This window comes from Narcine bancroftii, chromosome 14 (genome assembly GCF_036971445.1).
Source record: "Narcine bancroftii isolate sNarBan1 chromosome 14, sNarBan1.hap1, whole genome shotgun sequence".
NCBI classification, from domain to species: domain Eukaryota; kingdom Metazoa; phylum Chordata; class Chondrichthyes; order Torpediniformes; family Narcinidae; genus Narcine; species Narcine bancroftii.
Window position 1 is genome coordinate 62,350,194 of NC_091482.1, and position 27,933 is coordinate 62,378,126.

Genomic DNA, 27,933 nt, shown 5'->3' on the forward strand with positions numbered 1-27,933 from the left:
TCTATGGATTTTACTTGTTTTTTTGCTTTATTTTAAAGATTTTAATCCTAGTTTTAAAACTTTTAATGTATGTTGTGAATTAATTAATTCAGCTGTACTAATGTGGATTATCTTGTTTCCAATGGTAGAAGAGGATGGACAAGACTTTCGTGAGGCTGCGAACAATCCTGTATATGATAACCAGCGCTTTGGAGTTGGTTTGTAACTATTTGATACGAGACTGAGCCAGGGTTTTTGAACTCCGGAAGGAATCCTGATGATAACATCAATGCAATAATGCAAAATCATTGTATGTTGTGGCCTGGCCTTTTTACAAGTGCTTTCCTTGATAAAACTTGAACCTATCAATGCTGGGTGAAATAGAAGGAAGAGATGCAGACTAATAATATTCTTAAAATTTAAATGCAACTTGTTTAGATTGACTACATTTCAAACATTTTGGGGAGGGGGTGGGAGGAGTTTCGTTTACCTCTGCACATTATTTTGTATATTTTGTACTTTTGAAGATTTTATGAAGAAATTTTAGTTTGAATGGTTGAGTTCATTAAATATGGATCAGCAGTAATCTGCTATTTCAAGTTCAAAGTAGCATTTGGTAAGTGATCGGTTTTAAATTTAATGTATTTAAAAAAAACCTGCAACTAAATAGCTGAATCATTTGTAATTGTACAGTCGACTATAAATTTTTTGGATTTGTTCTGTGAAAATTGCTGCGGCTCTTTGCAAGAAGTGACAAGGATCTATTCTGGTGATTTGAATACATTCTGACTTTTTAAACAAGCTGAATGTATAGATATTGTAATTTACAATGAAGAAAATGAAATTAATCTCAACTCTCTTCAACAGCAGTCTAGTATAGGTATTGATTTTTTTTCTCATGTGCATTCCTTTTGCTTCCAGCAATTTGTGTAAATTTGTGTTTTGCAATGCAAGTCTAGAGAGTGCAATGAAATCTGAATACTGCTCCATGCAGATCAGTGTAATGCAGGCTGTTTGCTGAATCTGAGAGAGCTGCAATGCAGAAAGAATGATCCATCTTGAAAACTGGTACAGAATGACATGTGTCTGTAGTTATTGTTGCTTAATGGTTAGACACATACTGAGCATTTTTAAATGGACTCAATATTGGGAATTTTCTGTCCACTGAAAATTTGCTGTCATGTCTGCAACATTAAATAAAATTAAAAAACACAACTTGTCGTTTTGGGTATGGTCTTTATTCTTGTTGGCTACTCTTGTGAAAATCAACACTGCAATATATTGAAGATTGCTGCGCTGGAGCTTTTAAAAATGATGTAGCTTTTTGTGTACGTTTAAAAACGCAGAACCCTCTAACTCAGCCATCTCAACCTTTGTTTCACAGAGAAAGGCACCAGAATCAGACAAATTTAGTTGGTTTCCTCTGTACCTCTACTGACTACATTAAAAACACCCCAATATTTTTATTTCAGTCCCTGGCTCCTCTTAAATGTTCCTTGGCCCTCTGTGGGGGCAGGGGCGTGCATTGAGTGGTAGCTGCCGAAAGCAGAGTAAGGAAAGACGAGAAATGTTTTTCAGCAACATTGAAATCTTGTTTAGTTAGAATGTTCATTCAAGTGGTCAATTTGATTGTAAAGATTATGCTTGAAAAGGGGAGATGAGAGCAGAATGTTAGATTTTGAAGAAATGTGATTTTCAGTAGTTGATTATTTTCAGACTTTATAAACCTTCTAACTTTAACTGGGATGAGGTAGTTTTCAATAAATGTAGAATCCCTCAAAAATTCAAGTGGTTACTGGAACATGATGCTGGAAAATTGTGCATTTTACAAGATTAACAAAAAACTGAATTTTAGCTCATTTTTGTCAGAACTTCTGACCTGTTGTATTATTTCCTAGGTCGTGGTCATTACGATTGGGTTACTGAATTTCTAAACTCAGGTATTTAACCTGTAATTATCAAATTTAGTTGTGTAGTTAAGTATCTGTGGTTTGGTCTCTGCACAGCTTTTTAACAACAGACTGGGTTGATTTTTAAGATAAAATCAAAGAACACTACTGGACAGAACCAGGCCCATCTAGTCAGCGCTGAGACCCATTGACCTGCACCCAGACCATACACCTCCATGCCCCTCCCATCCACGTACCTATCCAATCTCTCCAATGTTGAAATCGTTGGCAACTTGATCCACTCTTCACTACCCTGAGTGAAGAAATTCCCCTGAATATTTTGCCTTTTGATCTCAGCCCATTTTCTCTAGTTCCTCTCATTCAACCTCAGTGGGGTGAAAAAGCCTGCTTGCATATACACTATCTATACCCCTCATAATTTTGTATTCCTGCATCATATCTCCCCTCCTTCTGTGCTCCAGTGAGTAAAGTCCTCACCTGTTCATCCTTTCCCAATAAATTAGCTCTTCAAATCCAGGCTTTCATAAATTTTTTCTGCATTCTTGCAATTTTTCTTTCCTGTGGGTACACAATTCTGCAAATTTGGCCTTGCCAAATTCTATACAACATCCCAACTCCTGTATTCAGTACTTTGATTTACGAAGGCGAAGGTGCCCAAAGCTCTTTACAACCTGAACTATATAGGATGCCACTTTAAAAGCATTGTGTATCTTTATTCCCAGATTTCACTGTTCTGTTGCAGTTCTCTACCATTTACTGAGCAAGTCCTGGTTTGTCTTTCCAAAGTGCAACGCCTCACTTATCAGCATTAAACTTCATCTGTTTCATAGGCTATTTTTCCAGCTGGTTCAGATCCTACTGCAAGCTTTGAGAGTCGTCCTCACTATACACTACCTTAGTGTCATCTGCATAATGCAGATCGTTGATAATAATGACAAAGAACAATGGATCCTTGAGGCTCACTACTAGTCACCGGCAATCTACTACTGCCATTTATTTAAAAGTTAAATCATTTTACTGGGTTTTCTTTCTGAACTTTTAGCATTGTGAAACTGTAAAATGTTGTGTGGTACTGTGGTTTCTGTTCTTTGCAAAATTTTGAATAAACAGTTTACTTGAGTTGACGTGGTATACTATTAATTATAAATGTATCACCTGGATTAACTGCAGAGCATACCAGAACATAGGATTACCACTCCAGTGGGATAAGTAAAGATCTGGCCTAACTATCTGGAGGAGAGATTGTATCATGGCAAAAAATCTGGAGTAAAGAACTGGTGTTAAATGAACTACTCAATGGATTCTTAATATCACATTTGGTTCACTGAAGTCTGCCCTGGATCCACTTGGGTTTGAGTGTATCTTCTGGCCCTAGGAATCTGCTTGACAGTGCCTTTAAAGTAAATCTGAATGTGTGTGGAAAATAGGTTTGGATAGGATGCGTATAAAAATGGGTGTTTGGACTTGTGGTGGGGTTGAAGGGGCAAGAGGCTGGTTTATGTTCTGTATGTAAGTATGAAGTGGCTCCATCCTCAACATTCATTGGAACGACTTCATCACCAACATCGAAGTACTCGAGATGGCAGAGGCCGACAGCATCGAATCCACGCTGCTGAAGATCCAACTGCGCTGGGTAGATCACGTCTCCAGAATGGAGGGCCATCGCCTTCTCAAGATCGTGTTATATGGCGAGCTCTCCACTGGCCATCGAGACAGGGGTGCACCAAAGGAGAGGTACAAGGACTGCCTAAAGAAATCTCTTGGTGCCTGCCACATTAACCACTGCCAGTGGGCTGATATCGCCTCAAACCGTGCATCTTGGCGCCTCACAGTTCGGCGGGCAGCAACCTCCTTTGAAGAAGACTGCAGAGCCCACCTCACTGACAAAAGACAAAGGAGGAAAAACCCAACCCACCAATTTTCCCTTGCAACCGCTGCAACCGTGTCTGCCTGTCCCGCATCGGACTTGTCAGCCACAAACGAGCCTGCAGCTGACGTGGACATCACCCCTCCATAAATCTTTGTCCGCGAAGCCAAGCCAAAGAGAATTAAATGTTGGTATCAAGCTTCTGTCCTGTGGATCATCAGCTCTTGGTCAGTGACAGTGTCACGGGTATAAATAACTTGGGAGAATTGAACCTTTTTTAACCTAGTAGTTGTAATGGGTGTTGCATAAATCACACCATTGGAAACCATTGAATACGAAGAATGTTATACAAGATGCTTTTCTGGATTATGTACTGAGAAGCCAGCTAAGGAAAGTGTTATTTCGGTCATCATTTTGTGAAATTACTTGTTGCTCAAGGCATGAGGAACTGTGGCCTATTCTAATTTCTTTTTTCTCATCATGCTTTTCATAAATGTGACTTGAAGTTCCAAATCCACTCCAGGCAATGAGATGAAAATTGGTATTGTTGAGGTCAGTCTCCACTAAGGGTAGATAATGATTCAGTTCTGCTCGGGAAGAATTGCAATATAAACTAATCTGTGTCTTCAATTTGCCAAGATGATTTCAATGCATGGGTTGGGATATGCATATTTGTCAGGTTACAGAGAGCTTTTTTCTTTATCTTGCTGTCTTAGGTGATCTAGGAGTGGTGAAATCTTACAAGTGTATTGTCATATACAGTCATTCAAATTCTTGGTATAAAGGAATCAACTACCACAAGATAGATAAAAGAACAGAAATATTTGGTTGCAGTTAGTGCAAAAAGTGTTATAATAGTACAGCCAGGTCTTTGGACTTGGAGTAATTTTAAGGTTAGGGTGGAATAAGAAGATTCAAGAGCCAGGAAAGTTGTTTTGGGGTGGGGGGGGGAGGTGTGTGTTGGGAAGCCAAAGAACTGTTCTTGAACTTGTAGTGCTCGACTTTAGGCTGAAAATAGCAACAAGACTGACTAGGGTGATGGGATCATTTGATGTTGGTGGCTGCCTTCTTGAGACCGTGCCTCATGCTTATGGCTTTAATGGTCAGGAGCTCAGCTTTTGATGGACTTCGCTAGGATTTGCTGCCTACTAGTTCCGGACCATGTTCAATCTGTTTGCCTTGATTCCTTAAAGTAACAAGATTGGAATTTGCAAAGGCTTATTAAAGATTTGGTTTGATTACCAAAAACCTGAGCTTTTACTGATACACTACTTGACCAAGAGGGGGAAAATCCAGGCACACCAGCCTTTATTAGGAAATCCAGGGAGGAGCCAAGGGAGGGGTTAGGAAAGGTCAAGTAAGTTTGGACTGGCCAGTCCATCCATCTCTACAAATGCCTTTCACAAGACTTAAAAGGAAATGTTTAAGGAGAAAATTTCAGGAGTTTGACAACTACAAGTTCTTGTGTGAGTAGTGGAGAAATTAAAATTGGGGATGTCCTACCTGCCACCTGGATTTATTGTGCGCTGAAATGTCTGTTTCTGCACTGCACTATGTTAATGCTGGCCATTATACAGTTTACTGGGAGTTGACAGCTTGAGTTATTGGGAGAAGTTTGTATCTTTAATACCCTGGAGTGTATGCATGACCTTGCAAAGGTTTTAAAAAAACACAAGGGGCATAGATAAAGAGAATGGTCAATCTTTGTTCCCATTAAGGTGAGAGATTTAAGAGGGACCTGAAGGGCAAATGCTTCAGAGTATGGTCTATATCTGGAACAAAGTGCCAGAGAAAGCTATAGAAATAGATAACATAGTTATGTTTAACTATATTTGACAGATGTACCCAAAGGACAGATTTAGAAGGGATGTCCCAAATGAAGGTAAATATGTCTCGCCTAGAATGCCAACTTGTTAGCATAGCTGAAAGGCCTGTTCAATACTGAATGACTATAGCCTTTAAATGGCCATATATAGCACCCTGATTTTTTTTGGTGAACATGGCCCCATTACCAGTTATTTTAAAGATTACAATGGGAGGGCAGAGCTGGTATGTCCATCCTTGTGACCAGGGCTGTCCAAATTAGGGCAGATTAAAAGGCTGCAACAATGGGGCATTGGAAGCAATGGAGAATATTTATCTTGAGTATTGCTTAGCTTGGATTTAAAACAAGTCAGTGTAGGACACAGCCAGCAGAGTTTAGGTGAGCTCACATTTGTAAAATTGAGGCAGGCTGTCCAGAAGAGTGTTGGAATAGTTGAGTTGAGAAGAATCAAAGACAGATGAGGGTGTCAGCCAAGAAATCTGGGCTTCGGTCCAGGTGGCAGGTAGGCAGATGGAAATTATTAACAATATGTCGGCTCGAATTATTTTGGTTTTAACTGATTTAAAACCAAAGTAAATGGAAATTTTTTGGTTTTTTTAAACTGACAAGTTTATGCCAGGAAAATATGTCAGAGGCACAGAATTTCAGTTTTATTAATTTGGTTTAAGAATTCAGCATCTGCCTTTATGGATTGCTGATCAATTGCATCTACTCGTGTGTATCAATGGTACAAGAATAAAAGCAGAGGGAGAATGGGGTCAAACACAAAAAAAAAATTCTCAAATAATGAAAAATACAAATGTCAGTGAATTATACAGAGCTGTCAGAAATTTCATCTTCTGCAGCAGGACATGTTTCTAAGAATTTGCAACCAAAATAAAGAGGACAACACTATTTGGGGAAATGCTGTAACTTGAAATCCTTTGAACAAAAAATGCTGCTTGTTTTTCCATGTTAACTTTGTGATAAGTAATGCTATCCCTGCAAATCAAACATAAAATGGTGGAAACACTTAACAGGCCAAGGAGCCTCTATTGGAAACGAATGAACACTTCAGGTTGATCTTTTATTAAAACCTTAAAAAGGTTGTCAATCTAATACACCCACTGAGTGTTTCCAGCATTTTCTGCTTTCAGTTTCCAGTGAAGTGATTTAAAGTTCATCAGTTTTACTAAACTGCACATCAATAAAAGTCCAAAACCAGGTTTCAAGGATGTAAACTGTATTCTGCTAAGCTCTCAATCATTATATGAAGCACTTTTATTCACTTTTAGAGTTTTTTTTCTTAAAAAAAAGTTATAGGTAATTTGGGGCATGTACAAAGCCATTGCCATCTCAAGGTGAGTCCAGTACTAGGTAGATACAGCATTGAAATGGCCTTGGAGTCCACACCAACCATCCAATTATTTTAACCATCCAATTATTTTAATCCTACATTAATTGTATTTTTATTCTCTCCACAGTCAAATTCAGTTATCAAGTGTACAATGAAGTTTGTGATATCCTATAAGTCAACCAAATACAAATGCAGCAAATAAAACATTGTAGAGCTCCAGAGAGCAACATTATTTTACTGTGAGGTTTATTCAGGGATCTGCCAACAGCAGGAAAGAAGCTGCCTTTGAATCTAAGGGTGTGTGATCTCACACTTGTGAACCCTCCCAATGGGAGGGGTGTCTTTTACTATGTTGGCTGCTTTTTCTAAGGCAGTGGGAAGAGCAATGGAGGATGTGATAGTTTGAGCCATGTTTTTTTTTGCAGTCGTGGATAGAACTTTCCCCATCCAGGTTTATTGTCATTTGATTACATATATAACCCACCAAAACAGCATTTATCTGGACCCTGGTATGTACACACTACATAATCATATTTAAATTGTATATGTAAATATTTTGGGGTGATGGGATACTATCTGCAAGTTTTTGAGAGACATGGGACATGCCAAATTTCCTCAGGCTTCTGGAGAAGTAGAGGATCTTCACTTCCAGCATCAATGTGGATAGACCATGACAGATGGTTGGAGATATTTGTGCACAAGAACTTAGTGATCTACTCTCTCCATCTTGGTGCCATTGATGTGATCATCAGCTCCCCTGAAATTCTACCACTCAGGTACACCAGAGGTAATTTAGGTGGTCATTTAACCTACCAATCCATATGCCTTTGGATGTGGGAATAAACTGGAGCACCACGGGACACCCCAGTCATAGACGGTACCTGAGACTAGAACTGAACATGTGTGACAGTGCTGTGAGCTTACTAGTTGACCTCTATCACACCACCCCTTTTGCTTTGGGGTAATGTGGTCCAGCATAGAAACCAGTCCTATGGACCACTGTGTCCATGCCAACTGACATCCACACTCATCTCATTTACCAACATTGAGACTATAGACAATTCAAGTGCTCATCCATATACATTGACAAAATGAGCAAATCTTCAAGGTCAATCCCAACATGTTAAAATATTACACCCACTAATTGTAAATGGAAGAGATGGAAGGTTCTCCTTCTCAGCATCTCGTCATCAATAGACTCAACATTAATGAACTCATCAAAATTGTATGCCAGAATTTAATCAATAAATTTCCAATACATAACTGTATATACTGTAACCTGGATTTTGTATTATGTAGGTACAGGTATTTAATTTATACAAATATGTAGAGGGAAATAATGAAGAGGGAAATTAATCGTAAGATATGTACTGAATGGCTACATTAATGTCTCTAACCTACCCTGATTTCCCACCCCCAGCTATAAAATCCTTGTTACCTACAATTCAAGCAACCTGCAAAGAAAATTGCGCAAGAAAAAGATAAAGAATCCAACGGTCTAAAATTGGCACACCTCGTGATTGGTTTGCCAATCATGCAATCTCAAGCAACCGGGAAATACATTTATCTGGCATCTACCAATCCCCATCCATACTGGATAGTGGGGGGGGGGGAATTTACTGTGATTTCTGATCAGTATGTGCAATGTACAGTGCTATAGTCTCACTCAAAAGGAATATTCAGGCTTCATGATTTGTCTCCTTGTAAACTGAGATTGAAAATGAATTCAAAAATTATATCACAGATAAAATGATAATGCTTATGATAGATATTGGAGATGCTGTGAACCAAATTAAAGGTAATTATAGCATGACACTTGAAAACTTCCTTCTATTAGTTCAGAAAGTTGTGGATTTAGTGTGAATGACTGTTTTGTGGTTATCCATGTGAGGTATTGCTTCAAGAAGGCAGCCAACAGCATAAAGGACCCCATCTCCCCGCTCACAACCTCTTTGTTGCGACCGTCAGGCAGAAGGGACAGATGCCTTAAGTCCAGTAACTCGAGATTCAAGAAAAGTTCCTTTCCAGCAGCTATCAGACCTCCCCTGAACTGCACAAACCCAAACCATAAACTCCAGCACCTCCAAAAGATCCATCTTCACAACTGAAGTGTCACTTCTTGCACAAACTCCATCTGTGAATATTTATCTATTCTTTCGTAGTTATTATCACCTCTGGTAAATTAACATTCTATTGTAGTTGGTGTACCTTACACACCTGTTTGGCTGCAGCAAGTAAGAATTTTAAATGATACTTGTGTATATATAATAAATTCTTACCTCATCTAGTTGGATGATGTCCCTTTACTGAGAGGATGGACATAGTGACAAAGCAGTGATTAAGACAGGGGGGAACACAATGGATTGAACCAGAGCCAAGTGGATTGAAAATTCCAGCAACAAAAACAGTTGGCAACTCTGCTGAGATATCAGGGAGATTTTCTTTTCTCTCTCTCTCTCGAGAGAGAGAATTTTGGCAAAGCAAAAGCTTTCTTTTAATCCTTTTAAGTATTCAACAAAAAGAAATTATTTTAAAATATCATCCGAAAAAGCTTTTGCCTTATTTCCAGCTCTCATCAAAGTAGACACCAGCGGTGTGACATCATCTGGTGACAGATAAACTACTCATTATCTCCTCAAAGTCTGCTTGCAGCAGGTGGGCATAACTTTAAAACTGAGTTTATAGTATTGCTAATTGGAAAAGAATGGAATAGACTCGACATTTCATGGATAGACGCTACATTCGAACCACATGCAACATACTGACATTTCAACCCACTGGATTCTTCCCCACGACAGCAACATGTTTGTAAAAATGTAATTTCCTTCAGTTTTCTTCAAGCACTGGGGAAAATAATAAATTGCAGTTGGTAAGTGTCACTGCCTATACAATGTGAATATTTTATTTTTATGTAAATTTTCACAAAAGCCTCAAGCATGGATTTTTGTGACCACACCATGCTGCAAGCATGGATAAGTTAAAGGCAAATCATGCATTTAACTATTTTGATCAGGTTCCTTGAACTAATGATAAATGGGCATGCTTCATGTGCCTGATGTTGCATGAATGGCCCTGTGGATGTTTGACAAAGTACAATTTAATGGAAGTTGGTAAAACTGAAGTATAATGATTATGTAGAGAGGGTAGTCAAAAGTAGTGGACAATAACTTACTTTTCAGGCTGGAAGCACAGCAGTATTTCCCCAGTGTTCATTGTTAAGATGGATACTTATGGGGGGCATGGCAAGATGGCATAGAGTCTAGACGTGTAATCTCGACCTCTCTGGCCATATTTTTAAGTACCTGTTTTTTAACCCTTTGTTTTCAAGTTTAAACATTTTAAATTTTAGTTTAAAGTATTAAGGAACTATTATGGTCATTAATAGTAAAAAGATTAAACCTCAAGTGCAGAAGAAGTTACATTTTCGAAGTGCTGAAGATTTGGGCCTAAACGACTTGTTACAGCTTCAGGTTTAATTTCTACAGTGTCTAAACCACAAAGACTGCCTGTGGGAGCTGAAAAAAAAAATGTCTACTACTCACCAAGTGAAGGATGGTGCTGGAATTACCCGTTCTCTGGAAGAAGGTGCGTGTTCCCAAGAAGTGGATCCCGATTCTGGAAGCCTCTTGATTTTAACGGAGGGAGGATGCAGGAAGACGACTCCATTATTTGAAATGCATCAGGAAGCATTTCAACCTGAAGATATCGATTTCCTCCGTGATTTTGCGCAAAAACAACGAGCTGCGGGAGGAGACCAGCGGCGACCCCCTGAGGAAGTCGGGGTCAAGACTCGCAGCAAAACCTCTAAAAGCCTTTCGTTGAGTTGCAGCAGGAGTTGCAGTTACCTCATTCTGCCACTACGTTAGAGAAAGCAGGGCTGAGCTTTTCTGAGCTACAATGTATGCAGTTAAATGCTGTCATTCAACCTTTAATGAATGAGATGGTTCAAATGAATGCTGGTATAAGTTCAGAAATGAATACAGTTAAAGTACGTGTGGAAGCATCTTGTGAAGATTTTTTAAAATGTCAGTCTGCTTTTTTGGAATGTAAACAGCAAGTGGTTTCTAACAGAAAAAGTGTTGAAGGTTGAAAAATCAGTTATAGAATTGAGAGAACGTGAGAAGGAGTTGGAGAGAAAAATAGACTACTTGGAGAATCAAAGTTGAAGGAATAATGTGAAAATTATTGGTTTGCCAGAAGGTGTGGAAGGATAAGATCCTCTTCGTTTTTTTTTAAAGACTGGATCCCACAAGTATTAGGACAAGAATTTTTTTTCTGGAGGCTTGGTATTGGAATGAGCTCATAGAGCTTTAAGAAGAACACCTTTACCTGGTCAACCACCGAGACCGATAATAATTCGATGTTTGAATTATATGGACAGAGAAGCAATACTTTGACTAGCAGTGCAAAATGCAAGGCAACGACAAACTCCACTATTGATTCAGAATTGTAGAGTTTTTTTTAAATCCTGACTTGAGTCGAGGTCATTCAACGCCGACGTCGATTTAATCCAGTTAAAGAAGTTTTGTGGCATAAAGGTTATAAGTCTTTTTTTCACTACCCGGCAGTGTTGAAGGTGTTTTATGGCGATCATCAATTTTGGTTTTTTGAGAATGATCGTGAAGCAATGATTTTTGCTGATTCATTCCCAAACATAAGAGGACAAAGATGTAGCCCACCATTGTCTCCTAAAGAAAAATCTGCTTGTTTTGGAAACGGAAGAAATGGGAAAAATGGGAATGGAAAGAGTCCAACTTTTTTTGAAATGAGATCTCCGAGACTGGAATCTCTTGGATGAATAGAAGAATCTTCTTATTCTACTTTTTTTTGGTTGTTATGACATTTTGATGTTATTCATTGAAATGGACTGATTGAATTAAATATTTGGGTATAATTCTAAATGTTGATTATCAATCTTTATATAAATTAAATTATGTTCTGTTAATAAAAAAAAATTAGAACTGATTTGATTAAATGGAAAGATTTACCTATTAATCTATTGGATAGGATAAATACAATTAAGATTAATATTTTTCTGCGTATGCAATATTTGTTTCAATCTATTCCGTATTTACTTGATAATAATTTTTTTCGAGATTCGAATAAAATGGTTAGGGAATTTTTATGAAGAGGTAAATTTTTGAGAGTAGCTTTGAATAAATTAACTTGGAAATATGAGTTAGGGGATTACATTTACCACATTTTCAAAGTTATTAAGAAGCAGCCCAACTTAAATTTATTAGTTCTTTGATGGATTTGGAACGGCCTCCTAGTTGGGCCAAAATTGAGATGGCAAATATTTCTGAATTTGAAATACATCAATTTTTGTTTAGATGGAATATAAATTTGTTACAACAATATAATGTGGCTATACTAAAACATTTAATGAAGCTATGGATTAAGAAAAATAAAATGATAGGCTCTAGGGCTGAATTATCGGCTTTGACTCCGTTGTATAATAATCAACTTTTTTTTAAATACATAATCGAAGTTTATTGCATTAGCGTTAAAGGTGTGAAGAATTTAGAAGACTGTTTTAAAGAGGGTAAATTTTTATCTTTTAATCAGATGAGGGACAGTTTTGGTGTTGATAAGAACTCTATGTTTCTCTATTACCAAATTCTATCTTTGGTAAAACGTACGTTTGGTAGAGATATGATTTTACCTGAAATGACTAAATTTGAGATTTTTCTTATGAAGGTACCAGAGAAAGGTTATATTTCATCTGTGTATCAAATATTACAGGATGGTATGGATAAAAAGGGTTGGGATAGATCTAAACGTAAATGGGAAGCGGACATTGGTTTTATTTTTTCCGAGGATAATTGGTTAGATATCTGTTATGATAGTGTAACTAGATTGATAAATGCACGTTATGCAATGATTAACTATAATTTTTTACATCAATTATACTTAACACCTGAAAAATTAAGAAAGTATGGTTTTCATGAATCAGATTTGTGTTTTAGATGTTTTTTATTGGAACTTTTTTTCATGCTGTTTGGTCATGTATACATATACAATCTTTTTGGAAGAAAATTCAATTGTTTTTAGAATACCTGTATAAGATTAAAATACTTTTAGATCCGACAGTGTTTTTATTGGGTAGTTTGCAACCTTTGAAAAGTTTGGGAATAGATAAGTTTCAACTTGCTTTTGTATATTTAGCTTTATCTGTAGTGAAAAAATGTATTGCTAGAAAGATACAAATATGATTAATATTAATAGTTGGCATAATGAGATGAGATATTGTTTAATAATGGAAAAAATTACATGTTTCACATGATAACTAGTTTTTTTATTAATAAGTGGTTGTTATATTCAGAATATTTACATTTCAATTTATTTTTTTTCTTTATGGCTCTCCTCTGGAGGGTTTTTTAAAAACTTTTTTCTATATATTAAAAATAACGTTAATGTTTAAGGTTAATTGTTGTATATGTTGTGTACTAATTGTTCTATGAACGACATAAATAAAGTTTATAAAAAAAATGGATACTTATTTTAACATATTGATGAACTAGGTGCCCATATAGTACTAATTTCAAAGTTTGCATATCATTTGAAGCTCCAAAATGTCACAAAGAATGAACACCAGCATATGAAAATGTTACAAGTACATGGATCAATAGAGATACAAGATTTTTGTGTGAATAAGCTGGGATTGTTTTAAACAGAGGAGGACTCCCCGAGGTGGGGGGGGAGGAAAGGAGGACTCCCGGGGGGGGGGGGGGAGGAGGAGTCGTCTCCGGGGGGAGGGGGAGGAGGAGGACTGCCCGGGGGGGAGGGGAGGAGGAGGAGGACTGCCGGGGGGGGGGGGGAAGAGGAGGACTGCCGGGGGGGGGGGGGAGAGAGAGGTCTCCGGGGGGGGCGAAGGAGGACTGCCCGGAGGGGGGGGGAAGGAGGACTGCCCGGGGGGGTGGGGGGGAGGAGGACTGCCCGGGGGGGGGGGGGGGAGAGAGAGGAGGTCTCCGGGGGGGGGGGGGAAGGAGGACTCCCCGAGGGGGGGGGGAAGGAGGACTGCCCGGAGGGGGGGGAAGGAGGACTGCCCGGGGGGGTGGGGGGGAGGAGGACTGCCCGGGGGGGTGGGGGGGAGGAGGACTGCCCGGGGGGGGGGGGAGAGAGAGGAGGTCTCCGGGGGGGGGGGAAGGAGGACTCCCCGAGGGGGGGGGAAAGGAGGACTGCCCGGAGGGGGGGGGAAGGAGGAGGAGGACTGCCGGGGGGGGGGGGAAGAGGAGGACTGCCGGGGGGGGGGGAGAGAGAGGTCTCCGGGGGGGGGCGAAGGAGGACTGCCCGGAGGGGGGGGGAAGGAGGACTGCCCGGGGGGGTGGGGGGGAGGAGGGACACTCTGGGGGTGTGGGGCTGCCTGGGGACGGGGGGGGGGGGGGGTGAGACGCCTCGGCGATGAGGTCCCGAGGAGACTTGACCAGGCGCGCGGCGCGAGTCTCGCACACGCACTTAGTCTTGACGTTTGAAGTTGGCGCGAACCGAGGGGCCGGTGACGAGACCGGCTGCTGATTCGCTGAAGGGCTGGGAATCGTGGGCGTGGCCCAGGCGCCGCCGCATCCTCCTCCCCGGGCCAACGTGCGCGGGCACGCGGTGCATCCGGGCTCCCGGGCGGGAGCCGTCCTCTCCCTGTGTGTGCGCGCGGCGGCGGGAAATGGCGCCTGAATGCTGGCGAGTGTAAACAGGGAGCGAGCGGCGGCGCAGCGACACCGAGCGGCCCCCTGGCCCCGGCGGACAAAAGGCGGCGGCCCGCGGCCCGCGTCCCGGTAAGCTCGCGAGGCCTGGCTCGGTATTTCCTGAACCCCTCCGCACCTCCTCTGGCCGCCAACTGACAAAGGGGAGCCCGGGGCCCACCGCACCGAGCGGCGCTACCCGGCCGAGGCCGCCACTCCATTCCCGGGATGTACCTGGGCCTGTCTTGAACCTTCTGCATTGACCAGCGGCTCAGGCCCAAGATATACGTTAGGCCTCAGGCTCGCCCTGAGGCCGTCGTAGCCCGATCCCCCCTTATATCAGGAAAGGCCCCCGGAACGGCGGCGCCGAGTGATCGTCCGGGTGGGGGAAAGGACATCATCGACGGAAGGCCCCCCCCCCCACACCCGTAATTGGGTCACCCCGCCCCTTTCGGTCCCGGACTACACTCCCCTCCCGCCCTCCATTGGCCAAGGCCCCTCCTTTCACTGTACCCTTTCACCCTCCACTCACTCTACCTATGACCTTTCTGCCCCTCCCTCCACCGGCCATGCCACGCCCCCTCCATCTACCTGGTGCTATCCTTCAACCTCATTGTGAACCCCTGTTGCCACTTCGTTGGTAGGTTAAGCCTATGCTTTCCCCTCCAGCACCACACATCCTGTGTTTCCAGATGTTCCATCCCCTTCCCCCACCTGACCTATGTAGCCATACCCTCTTGTTTATAATATTTGCGTGCACCTTTTCTGCTACCCGTCTTCTCTGCACCCTGCCATGCTTCCTCCCACGCTGTGTCAGGCCCTCTGCTCAATCTCCACCACCTATCCCATGCCAGACCATTTCACCCACAACTATGTATAACACTCTCTGTCACCCAAGTTCTTTCTCACCCCTATCTGGCTGCCCCTTCTCCCCATCACTTAAGCCTTCCCTTTGCTCCAGGCAATCTGACCCTTTGTGCTCCCTCCCTCTATAACGTGACAGTTCCTCATCTTGATGTTATTTTTCCTCTGGATCATTGAATGTTTCACTCCTGATGATTCATTGTACATTTTTGTGGTGAACAAACCAAATTGAATGCCCATGTGCCTCATTCCTCCTTTTCTTCCTAGTGCCTCATTAATTCCTGGATACCCCAGTTGTATCCCTTTCCCTTCATAATGTATTCTCACCAGACCAGTCACACAGAAGCTTTGACCTGACGTTCATTCCCCAGATGGCTTGCTCAGTGTTCCCCAAAACACATTTCTTGGCTTTGTATTTTGTCTCCCCATTTCTTCCCCACGATTGACTCTGCCTCCCATTGTTAACATTTCCTCCTAATACACCTTTTCTTTTGCCCTTTGCCACCCTGCCAGTAATTATTACTCACTTACCCGCCTTTACTCCACCAACCTCTCCCTTCGTGTAAAGTTTACCTGTTTCCAATCACCAAATTTAGATATATAGCATGGTAAAGCCCTTTTGGCCCTCAAGACCCTGCCTCCCAAATACACCAATTAACCTACAATCCCTGTATGTTTTTGAAGGATGGTAGGAAACTGGAGGACCTGAATGAAATCCACACAGACACTGGGAAAATGTACAAACTCCTTGCAGACAGCACCTGTTTGAACCTGGGTTGCTGCACTGTAATACCATTATGCTGACTGTGCTCCCCAATTACTTTCCTATTCCTTTTCCTTTGTATCACTCTCTGTTCTCCAACCTGCTGCATCAGTTGCTTGGCATTTCTTTTCTGTACCTTTCCCCTCTTCCCATTCTCTTTTGGAACTTTGCCTGCCTCTTCTTTCCCATCCCCAGTCCCGTTTTCCCCCCCCCACCCCCCCCCCCCACCCCATGGCATTACCATTCAGCTTTTTCTTTCCAGTTCCTGATTCCCAATTCCCTAACCTGATATTCTTTCATTCATTATCTCCCTGATTCCATTATTACTTGTTCAACCTTCATTTTGTTGCAGTCAATCTTACTATCTTTTGCTCTGTCCTCTAACCTTCACCTCTTCAATCTCAGTTGACCCCACTCCCCACAGAAATTCCAAAAGCTCTTTGATAATAATTTTCAATGGTATGGTTTGCGAATTTCATAGGGATGTTTATATTTTGTGCTCATACTTTTAAATGCAAAATCTAATGTTAATGGAAGTGAAGATTCAGTAGTCAGAGAGGAAATCCAGTGACTGAAATTCAGGTGCACAGACTGATCACGTGCCTTGTTCTCCTGGCTCCCCAAATTACGCACGGTACTGCACAAAAATCAACTGCTTTGACGTTCAGCATCTGTTCTCCTTTCTGACTGCCCCAGAAGCATGTTTGAAGAGGCAAGCTGTGAAGTTGGCAGCTTTTCCATTTTTGTCTCTGTGGAGTTGCCAATTTTAAAATCACCTGGCCTGCACAAACAGCTGATTTCAGGCTCCCTCCCCCCCCCCCCCCCCCCCACCCCGGGAGAAATTCAAAACATTGGAAGCAGTCACGAGTCTTGAGCCAGGGTGTACCGAAGGCCAAGTGAGGTAACTGCTGCAACTGGGACGATTATCTGCCGAAGAGACTTTGGCTCAAGATTGTTATTGTCCATTGTTCTGTGGGAGGAGGGTGAATACTTACCTTCACAAAACTGTTGACCATAAAAGGCCATTACAAGTCATTTTTTGAGTTGTAAGAGCTGTCTTTTCAGTTTTTATAATTAGCAATTTTTATTGGCATTTTTTTCAGCTTACAATTTGCCAGATTTATTTAATACAATTTGCCAGATTTATTTAATTTCACAATACACGGCGGGATTTGAAATAATTTCTGATATCTTAACAATTTCCATATAATGAGGTGCAGCAATTTTTATCGCTGGCACACAGTTAGATGCATGGTATCGAGATTGAAGATTGCAAGTAGCAACTTTATATCAGTTCATGTTGCAATGAACAAACGAATCAAGCCCAAAGCAGTGTGCCACATGTAATTCGCCCACATATATGTACTCCATCAGATTTTTTTTTTAGATTCCTCAGGCTTTTACCAGTTGTTTGACTTGCTTTTAAATGCAAGGAGGGAAAAATACATCATTGAATGAATGTAACTCAAGTGATAATTCTTTAAACAATTAAAGTTATGGAATAACAAAGTCCAGAGAAATATTAATTTGCAGTTGTGGTTCTGCTGGCTTTTTAACATAACAGAGCTACTCTGTTATGAGGCACTAGAGCTTTATAATTTATCCCACTCCCATCATAATTTTTTCCCCTTTTAAGGATTTTTTTTTGTGTGAGGTACTGTTGAATATTGAATAGCACTTCCTTTGGTCATATAGATTTGCCTGATATCGCAGTTGCATTTGTATGATTTTCATTACAGGAAAGAATTGAGGTTCCATGATGTGATTTCACCTCTGTTTTAGAATACTGAAGTAATAAATACAGGGAAAATATGTTTTCACTGGGCACCAGCTTTAGAGCTGTCTATTTCTGTAGACTCCAAAGAAAAAAAAAGTCACACACTGGATTTGTGCCACAGAAAGCAAGATTGTCTGTTCAAATTATTTACAGCTGTCAGAAGAACCATTCGCTCTCTCATTGTAGCCTATTTTTGCACTTGAGTCTTAATAATGGATTCTATTTTCCAGTTTTTTTTAGACCTATATCACGATGACAGGGCATTTTGCCCCACGAGTCTGTGCCACCCAATTTACACCCAATTAACCTACACCCCAAAACATTTCAAATGGTGGGAGGAAATTGGAGCCCCCGGGGAAAACCCACGCAGACACGGGGAGAATGTACCAATTCCTTACAGACAGCACAGGATTGGAACCCCAGTCCTGATCACTGGCGCTGTAAAGGTTTTGCGCTAACTGCTACACCAACCGTGCTGCCTCTTCTACATTTCTACTCACCACCACCCCCATCCTATTTTATGCAGATCCAAGGCATAATTCTTTAGATGTTAGAAATTTTAAAAAAGGCAGGAAATTTTAACTAGGTTACACACTAATTGTAAGAGAGAAATGGTTATGCTAAATACATATTTATCATTGATCTGAACCATTGACTCGGTCTCTCTTTGTGGAAGCAACTTAACTCATTGAGTATCTCCAGGATTTTCTATCAATTTATTTTGTTTGTAACTTTATATTGTGACAGGCCCAGAGGACCCCAAAACCCAGTAGCAATAGAAATTCACCAAGACAATTGGTTACTTAAACAAAAGTTACTTTTAATTTTCTTTAAACATAAAAACAGGATCTAACTTTAACTTATTACTATGAATTTAACTTAACCCCCTTCTAATTCTAAGCACACATGATGTAATGTGTGTGTAAGTTCAGAAAAGTTATTTGATTCACAGTCCCATCTCACTTCTCACGCCTCCAAGCTCACCAGTATCTATGTACTATGCACAGAATTTAACATTTATGAATCTTCATCAGGCTTTGGTGCTTGAAAAGTAAATGGTTTCTGTCAGGAATGCTCTTGTTGATTTTTAGAGAGAGATTTGTTGCTTGTTGGACACACACAAACTGATTCCTTCCGATCAGCCAATTTAGTGTCTTGATGAAGAAACTTGTCACATCAAGGTTTTCCAGATGATAACTTCTTTCTTTCAGGTCGCCACAGAGTTTCTTTTCTGTTTCCCTTATCTCAGGTGAAACATTATACAGCCAGCCATCTTCTTTTGTATAGACCACAAGGGCTTTGAACAGGCTGAACTCAGAACTCACAACCCGTGTTCAAAATGGGGTTTCATACAAGCTTCCAAAAGTCACTTCAGAAAACTAGCAGTTTCTCTCTCACTCTCACACACTTAGAGAAAAACCTGTTTGACCCTCTCTGCTTGCAAAACCACATGACCATCCTAAAACAGCACACTCCACCAAAACAGCTTGCTGACTCCCAAAATCAATTCATGAGAGATCTTATCGGTTTCCTGAGATGGGCCCTTCTATTTGCACTCTTTTGTGAAAATCTCCAGCACAGACTTGTCGACACCACCTTATGCATAACTCTTGCATTTTATAATGAAATCTGTTTTGAAGTGTTTGTATCTGTTTGTGACCTAACTAAAAACCTTACAACCTATCTCCTCCAAAAACATATCTGTGCATAATATAAAATATAACATAATCTATCACAATATTTAAATAGTTTAGAAGTCCTCAGACAATTAATGAACTGGTTGCATGATTTGAAAATTTCTTACAATAAGATAAAAATATTTATTGTCCTTATTTGACACTTTGGGTCCATTTTAATATCTGTAGTCCCAGCACTTCCAAACTTTGTTAAATTTTTAATAAATGACATAATTGCAATTAAGAAAGGAACAAAAACATCTGACCACTTCTTAATGTATTAATTGTAGATTTACTCACTGCTCTGTGCTGGAGCATCTTTTTAATTTTGAAAAGAACTTAATATGACACACAGGCAGTCGAATGCAGCTCTTTTTTTACAACCTTAGAATTTCATTATCTAGCTTCTTGATTGTGGAGCAGTGTTGCATGATTTTGTACTTGACATTTATAAAAAATGTATTGTACCTACTCCTGCTAAAAGCAGAGCTAACTGTTCATGAAATGTACATCATTCAGTATTGTGTTTAAACATTGAAAAAGGTTTTGCTGAGATCTGCCTTCAGTGGTTTGTATAGACCAGTGGTTCTCAACCTTTTTTTCCCTCCTCACATACTACTTTAAGTAATTCCTTACTAACCACAGAGCACCTATGGCATCTTATGACATAGGTGCTCTGTAGTTAGTAAGGGATTACTTAAGGCAGTATGAGTGGGGAAAAAAAGTTGAGACCCACTGGTAGCCAATACAAGTTGTGAAGAAAAATCTACATTAATAGAACTGAAAATGTGGAAATGGAAGCAACCAGGAGTTTCGTAAAGAATTGGATAGGAACTTGGGAAAAGATAATGTTGGAATGGGGTTGATAGAATTGCTATATTTATGCTATAGGAGCTGGCAAAGGTGAGGTGTGATGATTCATATTAGCTGATTCTATTAGTATTATTGTTGTGGGTTTGAATAAAAATGTAGCATCTGAGTTCAAAATCTAGGATGACTTGATATCCAAAATTTGGAAATGAAGCATATATATTTGAGCAACATATTAATAGACTTTTTTTCTCTCTTCCCAGCTGATACTAGTGTATGTTATTGGCTAATATTTTTTATGCTAATCGGACTTCTGACTGACCAAGTTTAAACATCAACTAACATCAACTTGGGTGAATCATATCACATTCTGAGTATCTTTTGGAATTTTTAGTTGAATAACATTATGTAAAAACCTAATTTTCTCCTTTTTCTATTTGCACTGAGCCTTAGGAAATTTTCTTTTTGATATGTTTTTGCAGGAAAGGTCCAAGCTATTTGAATAATTTGTCATAATTGCAAAGTAGATAGCAATACTTTATCAGTAGTGATTCAAACCAGAAGATATTGCTATATCTACCTAAATGTGCTGCATTTTTTTTTCGCTTTTGCTCCATCCTGATACAGCAAATCAGTATCATTTTTGATGATGTGCAAGCATTTCCTTCCTTATTTTATAATATTCTTAATTGCTGAAAGCAAATTGTATTTGGGCTTTTTTTTCTCTGATGTTCAGTGCTTATTCAAACATTTTACTTTCTCATGATTTGGCTTGATGTGTCAAATGTCCTCTTGCTCATTTTCGTTGTACTGAATTCTTATTTCCTACCTGACCCTCAAAAACAAAACCATATGATCACAGTTCATCCGAGTTCTTCCAGCAGAGCATAGAGATGTGTGGGGGGGTGAGGATGATCTCCAGATTGCTTCAAGGTGAGGAAGTGTTGGTTGATACTCTTGTCTATTCTAGCTCCACTAAGACTTTGCAATCCCCATTTCTTATTGCTGTGTCTCTGAATTTTAAAAAAAGGAAAGATAGAATGTGAGAGAAACAAAATGGACAAGAGCATCTGTGAATATGGAAAAAGGCAAGTGAGGGAAGACATGGCTCCTTTACAGACTGGTGAATCTCTAATAAGAAATAAGGAATGAAACAATTGCTGCCAAAAATGTAAAATAAGTAAATGTAAATAGTCCAGCAGGAAAAAGGAAAGGAAATGAAGGACAAATTAAAAAAATAGTACTGGAAAAGTTGTTAAGATTGAAACGTATAAATCCCAAAGAATGAAAGAGGTGGTTATAGAAGTGGGAGAGTACTTCACATTCAGATTTGTTGTCCGAGTACATACATGACATTACATACAATCCTGAGTTCTTTTTCCTGCAGGCAAGGCAGAATTACCACTTATTGGTAAACCAAAAGAACTGTACTCAAGAAACAAATAAAGAAATGTAAAATTGTGCAATACAGAGAAAAAAATCAATAAAATGCAGGAGTAAGAGTCCTTAATGAGTCTCTAATTGAGTTTATTGTTGAGGAGTCTGATGGTAGCAGCTGTTCCTAAACCAGGTGGTGCGAGTCTTGTGGCACCTAGACCTCTTTTGTGATGGTAGCAGCGAGAACAGAGCATATGCTGGGTGATGTGGATCCTTGATGATTGCTGCTGCTCTCCAATAGCAGCGCTCCCCTGTTGATGTTCTTGGTTACCATCTTTAAAAATTCCATATATTCTGGAATTGGACTAAGGGATGTCAATGTGATATCACTTACAGAGAATGTGATAACAGAACACCTTAAAGTGAGATAGGACTCAGAATGGAACACTACAGCACAGAAACAAGTCCTTCAGCCCATCCAGTCCTTGCTGTAATAGTATTCCACCTATTATTCGACCTGCACCCAAACTTTGGCTCTCCGTACCTCTCCCATCCATGTATCTATCCAATCTCTTAAATGTTGGAATTGAACCCACATCCACCACTTCTGCTCATTCTACACTCTTATAACTCTCTGCCGAAAAAGTTCCACCTAATGTGGCATTTTCCCATCCTTGTCATACCAAATCTCAGAAGAAAAAGCCTGCTTGCATTTATCCAATTTACATGCTTCATCATATTTTATACTTGTATCAAATCTTTCCTCATTCTCCGATGCTCCAGTGAATACAGTCCTGACCTATTCAACCTTTCCCTACAACTTTTAAGCCCTGGCAATACCCTTGTAAGTTTTCAGATTTTCTATGCATTCTTTCAATCTTATCAATATCTTTTGGTGGGTGACCAAAACTGTACACAATTCTCCAAATTTGGCCTCAAATTTGATCTAAAACAGCTTTAACATAATATCCCAACTTCTTTGCTCTGATTTATGAAGGCCATTGTACCAAAAGCTCTTTACAACCCTAACTACTTGTGATGCCACTTTCAAGGAATTTGCAAGTCCTACCTGGTTTGTCAACCTCACACGTGACTGCATTAACATTCCATCTGTAGCCCATTTTTTCAGCTGGTCCAGATCCTGCTGCAAGCTTTGAAAGACATCCATGCTGTCCACTATACTATTCTTAGTGCTATGCAAATTTACTGATCCAATTTACGATATTGAGATTGTTGATATAGAAGGCAAACAAAAAGGCACCCACCACTAGTCACAGGGTTCTAGCCAGAGAAGCAATCATTTATCGCTCTCTGGCTTCTCCTCTAAAGTCTAATCTAATTTACTACTTCATCCTGAATACTGACCGAGTGGAATCTTTTTAACCAATCCCCCCCACCCATGTAGATCTTATCAAAGGCCATGTTGGCAACATCCATTTTCATCAACTTTCCTGGTAACCTCTGAAAAACTTTATAGGATTGGTTAGACATCAACTACCATGCACAAACCCATATTGACTATCCTAATTAGTCCCTGTCTATGTCTGGTCTCTTAGAATACCTTTCGGTAACTTGCCCACTACTGATGTCAAGCTTACCGGCTTATAATTTTTCAAATAGTTGTAGAGCCTTTCTTAAACAACAGAACAACATTAGCTATCTTCCAGTCCTCCAGCACCTCACCTATGGCTAAGGACATTTTAAATACCTCTGCTAGGGTCCCTCTCAAAGTTCTAGGGAATATCTTGTCTCTCATCTGTAATCATGACTTCATTGTTGTTTATCTCACTTCTCTGGACTCAAATGTCCATTTTCCAAGTAAATATGGATGCTAAACAATCAATTTCAGACCTTGCCTATCTTTAGGCTACATGTATTGATGACCGCTCTGATCTTCAAGAGGACTAATTTTATCTCTTGCTATCTTTTTGCCCCTTGGAGTATCTGTAGAAGCCCTTGGGATTTTCCTCTACATTGTCTGCCAGACCAACTCATGCCTTCTGAAGCCCTCCTGATTTTATCATGTTGTCATTTCTTGCACCCTCAAATATCTTGGTTTTTTTTTATTGCTGCCTGTACCTGTTATGCATCTCATATTTAAATTTAAAACTTAGACATCCAGCACGGTAACAAGCCCTTATGGCCCTTGAGCCCATGCTGCCCAAATTCCCCAATTAACCTACCATCCCCCATGTTTTGGAAGTTGGGAGGAAACCCATGCAGACACGGGAGAATGTACAAACTTCTTATAGACACCACTGGATTTGAACCCGTGTCGCTGGCACTGCAATAGTGTTGTGGTGCTGTTATTTGTCATTGGTTGTGAGTTGTTTCCTTGATTGTTGCATTGTTTGGAGAAATTACCACAAATGGAAGGACTTCCTGGATTTTGACTGTCAGTAAAGGAACAGTAACATTTAGGAGTCAAACAATCAGATGGTGGTTTTCCCACGTAGCTCTTGCCCAGGTTGTGATGGAATATCCAGATTTTGGAAGTCATACTGAAGTAACTGACTTGTTGCTACAATGTATTTTGTGATATACAGTGCAGCCACATTGTGATGGAAAGAATGTACAGTAAAACCCCTGGTATCTGCCACCTATGGGGATTGGTAGGAGCCATATTAGTGAATTTTCCAGTTGCTTGACGTTGTGTGATTGGCAAACTAACAGCGAGGAGCCATTTTTAAACATCTGTATTTTTTAACCTATTTTGTGTGATTTTTTTTTTGCTGGTTGCTTGAATTCTGGACAACAGGGATTTTACTGTACATTGAAGAAAGCAGGAATTTTCAATAATGTAATGCTACTCTGCCAAAAAATAAAAAGTTTGCAACTATGGGCATTTAATTTTTAAAAATGCAAAATATTCTCATTAACTTTTTCCCTCTATCTTATTATGTTTTCTCAAAAGCTCTAATCAAAGCATTCCTGACAAACGGCTCAGGCCTGAATTGTTGATGACCTTTTTCTTCCTTTGGATGCTGCATGACCTGCTGATTTCTCCAATGTTTGAGTGTGTTGTATTTTTTTGTGATATCATACTGTTCATATCAGTTGTTTGATAGTGTATAACGGGCCAAACCGTGGCTCTTGAGCAACATTCGGCTCTTTGACGTATAATGTGTGGCTTGCAAAATTATGTTGGCTGAGACAGGAATCATACAAGCCAGTGCTCACAATGGTAGTTTTGCCTAGTGAACGCAGCATCTTCCAGGCTTTTTCTCTCACCATACGCCAACGAAATTTCCAGCTGATGGGAGTCCACGCCTCCAGTACACCTCCCTACTGACTGATTTCCTGTTGCTGCTAGCCCCGAATTTCCATGACATGGAACCTGCATACAGCACTTCATTGAGATCACTGGACCAACAATTTATGCGAGGGCAAGACGACTTCCCCAGAACTGAGTTTGCAACCATGGAGGAGTTGGGTATCGTTTGTCGCTCGAACAGCCCTTGGGCATTCCCTAAGGACTCTGGAGGGTGGCGCCCATGCAGAGATTACTGGTGGTTAAATGTTAAATGGTGCAACAGTGCCAGATTCAATACTACATATGCAAGGTTTTGCTGCTTGACTCCAAGGAACTCGGATCTTCTCTAAAGTCGATTTGGTGAAGGATATCATCAGATCCCAGTGCACCCCGACTGCCATCATCACCCCGTTTGGACTTTTCGAATTTGCGCCTATGCCTTTTGGCCTAGAAAATGAGGCCCAGACGTTCCAGCGCCTTATGGACGTGGTGACTCGGAATCTGGAGGGAATATTTGTCTATTTAGACAATATTCTCATCACCATCCCCAGCATAGGAACACCTTCGGCAGCTCTTCGCCAAGCTTCAGGCTCATAGGTTAACTATCAACCCAGCTAAATGCCATTTTGGCCTGGACACCATCAATTTCCTGGGACATCGTATCACCAGCAGGGGCGCCACGCCACTGCCTGACAAGGTAGAGGCCATCCACTGTTTTCCCAAGCCAACCTCTCTCAAGGGACTGCAGGAATTCATAATGAACTTTTACCATCATTTCCTCCCAGGAGCGGCAGCCGTCATGCAACCACTATTCAACCTCATCAAAAGGGGAAAGAAGACTCTCTCCTGGTCCACTGAAGCATTCCAAGCTTTCATGCAACCAAAACAGCACTATCTGAAGCCATATTCTTGGCCCACCCAGACCCAGACTCCCCATTGTCAATGACGACAGACACCTCCGGGAGTGCGGTCGGCCCAGTACTGCAGCAGTGGGTTGATCAACAATGGAAGCCACTTGCTTTCTTCAGCAAGCACCTGAGGCCAACCGAACTTAATAGTACTTTTGCTCGGGAGCTGCTGGCTCTGTACCTGGCATTTTAGGTACATCCTGGAAGGCCGGGTATTCACGGCATACACAGACCACAAGCCATTATTGCAAGCACTGGGGAAGATCTTGGACCCATGATCGGCCAGACAACAATGCCAACTTTCCTATATCTCGGAATTTACTACAGATGTCCAACAATTTCCGAGGTTACGGGTAGTATTGACATGGCCCAACTCGCCAAGATCAAGACAAGGATGCAGACATGCAGGGCTACCGCACGGCCATCACAGGACTATAGGAGTTCGCCCCAGAACCAGGAGGACCACTACTCCTTTGCGACATGTCCACTGGCTGCCCGAGGCCCATCCTTCCTGCTGTTTGGAGATGCCAGGTTTTCAACCAAGTGCATGGACTTTCGCATCCCTCCATCAGATCAACAGTCTGGGGGAAGACCTGAATACAATGTCAACATGCCAAAATCTAGTGACACACCTAGGCACCGTTACAACCCTTCCCATCTACGGAAAATAGATTCCATCATTTCCACGTGGACGTCGTAGGACCACTGCCAATCAGCCAAGGGATGAGATACCTGTTCACTGTGGTCGACTGTTTCACATGCTGGCCAGGGGCAATTCCTATGTCAGCCTGTGACACAGAAACTTGCATGCGAGCATTCATGTTGCAGTAGGTTGCTCATTTCGGTGTCCCCCACATATTACCTCCGACCGAGGAGCCCAATTCACCTCCTCCCTGTGGTCAACACTATCAAAATTCTGTGGAAGCCAGTTACACCACACAACTGCCTACCACCCCCAAGCGAACGGACTGGTGCAGCGCTATCACCGCCACTTAAAAGCGTCTCTGAAAGCTTGACTCCAGGGCTTGAACTGGATGGACGAACTCCCATGGGTCCTGCTTGGCATCCGCATGGCATCCAAGGAAGGCCTCCCCACCTCGTTGGCTGAAATAGTCTACGTGACGCTGCTTGCCATTCCAGGTGACCATTTCAGTTCCACTGAACGTCAACCCAATGCCATGAACATCCCGCAGAGCTTAAGGGACAGCACAGCCAACCCACGGCCACTTCCTTCTACCACACACGGCACACCACCCTGCCATGGCCCAGAAGATTTGAAAACTGCAGATTTCATATTCATCAGGAGGGGGCAGCCAGGAACCCCTTTACAATGCCCTTATGATGGGCCTTTTAAAGTGCTTAAAAGGGATGGGGTGGTTTTTACTCTGGACATTGGGGGTTAACAGGACATCTTCACTATGGAGTGTTTGAAATAGGCCCACTAGGATGACACGGAACCTTTCCCTGCTCCTTGGTTGTGGCAACATGGCCGCCCTCCTAAAAACAAAGACTGTAAGAACTGTTTGTGATTATGGGGGGATGGTGTAGCGATCCAGCCCCGTACACAAGGGACCAAATTGCCACAGCACACAGCCTACACACAGCAGTCCAGGGACTGCCTCCTCAGTGAGGAGAAGCGTAAGGGTTAAAGAGCGGACTGTGGGAAGTGAGCGCCGATCCTGAGACTGTGCGCTAATGTCACTCCCTTGAGCCAGCGTGGCAGGGAGGATTTTACAGTATTTCTTTTGCAGTGAGGTCTGTTTGAATAAACAGTCAGTTACTGGTTCACTCGGCTTGGTGCAGATGTGTTCCTTTTCTCTTCTGTTACCATACATATATACTTCTATACGATGCACACGCGTGCGCACACACACACGAAACCCAAAAAGATGAGTGTCGACTTACTCAT

The 27,933-nt window shown here is 41.2% G+C and overlaps 2 protein-coding genes across 16 annotated transcripts in view; both read left to right on the forward strand.

Annotated features, from left to right (window-relative positions):
- golm2 (golgi membrane protein 2) overlaps positions 1-1,194 on the forward strand; it is a 73,669-nt gene extending 72,475 nt beyond the window's left edge. For 7 of the 10 annotated variants that reach the window (XM_069910592.1, XM_069910594.1, XM_069910593.1 and 4 more), the window contains one exon: positions 129-1,194. In XM_069910592.1, coding sequence (XP_069766693.1) covers positions 129-205 — 77 coding nt within the window. In that variant the 3' untranslated portion in view covers positions 206-1,194. The remainder of the gene's footprint in view (positions 1-128) is intronic. The other 3 variants (XM_069910595.1, XM_069910598.1, XM_069910603.1) reach the window with 3 other exon arrangements.
- Positions 1,195-14,516: 13,322 nt separating this feature from the next.
- LOC138749377 (CTD small phosphatase-like protein 2) overlaps positions 14,517-27,933 on the forward strand; it is an 81,935-nt gene continuing 68,518 nt past the window's right edge. For all 6 annotated transcript variants that reach the window (XM_069910604.1, XM_069910605.1, XM_069910608.1 and 3 more), the window contains exon 1: positions 14,517-14,689. The gene's annotated coding sequence lies outside the window, so the exon portion shown is untranslated. The remainder of the gene's footprint in view (positions 14,690-27,933) is intronic.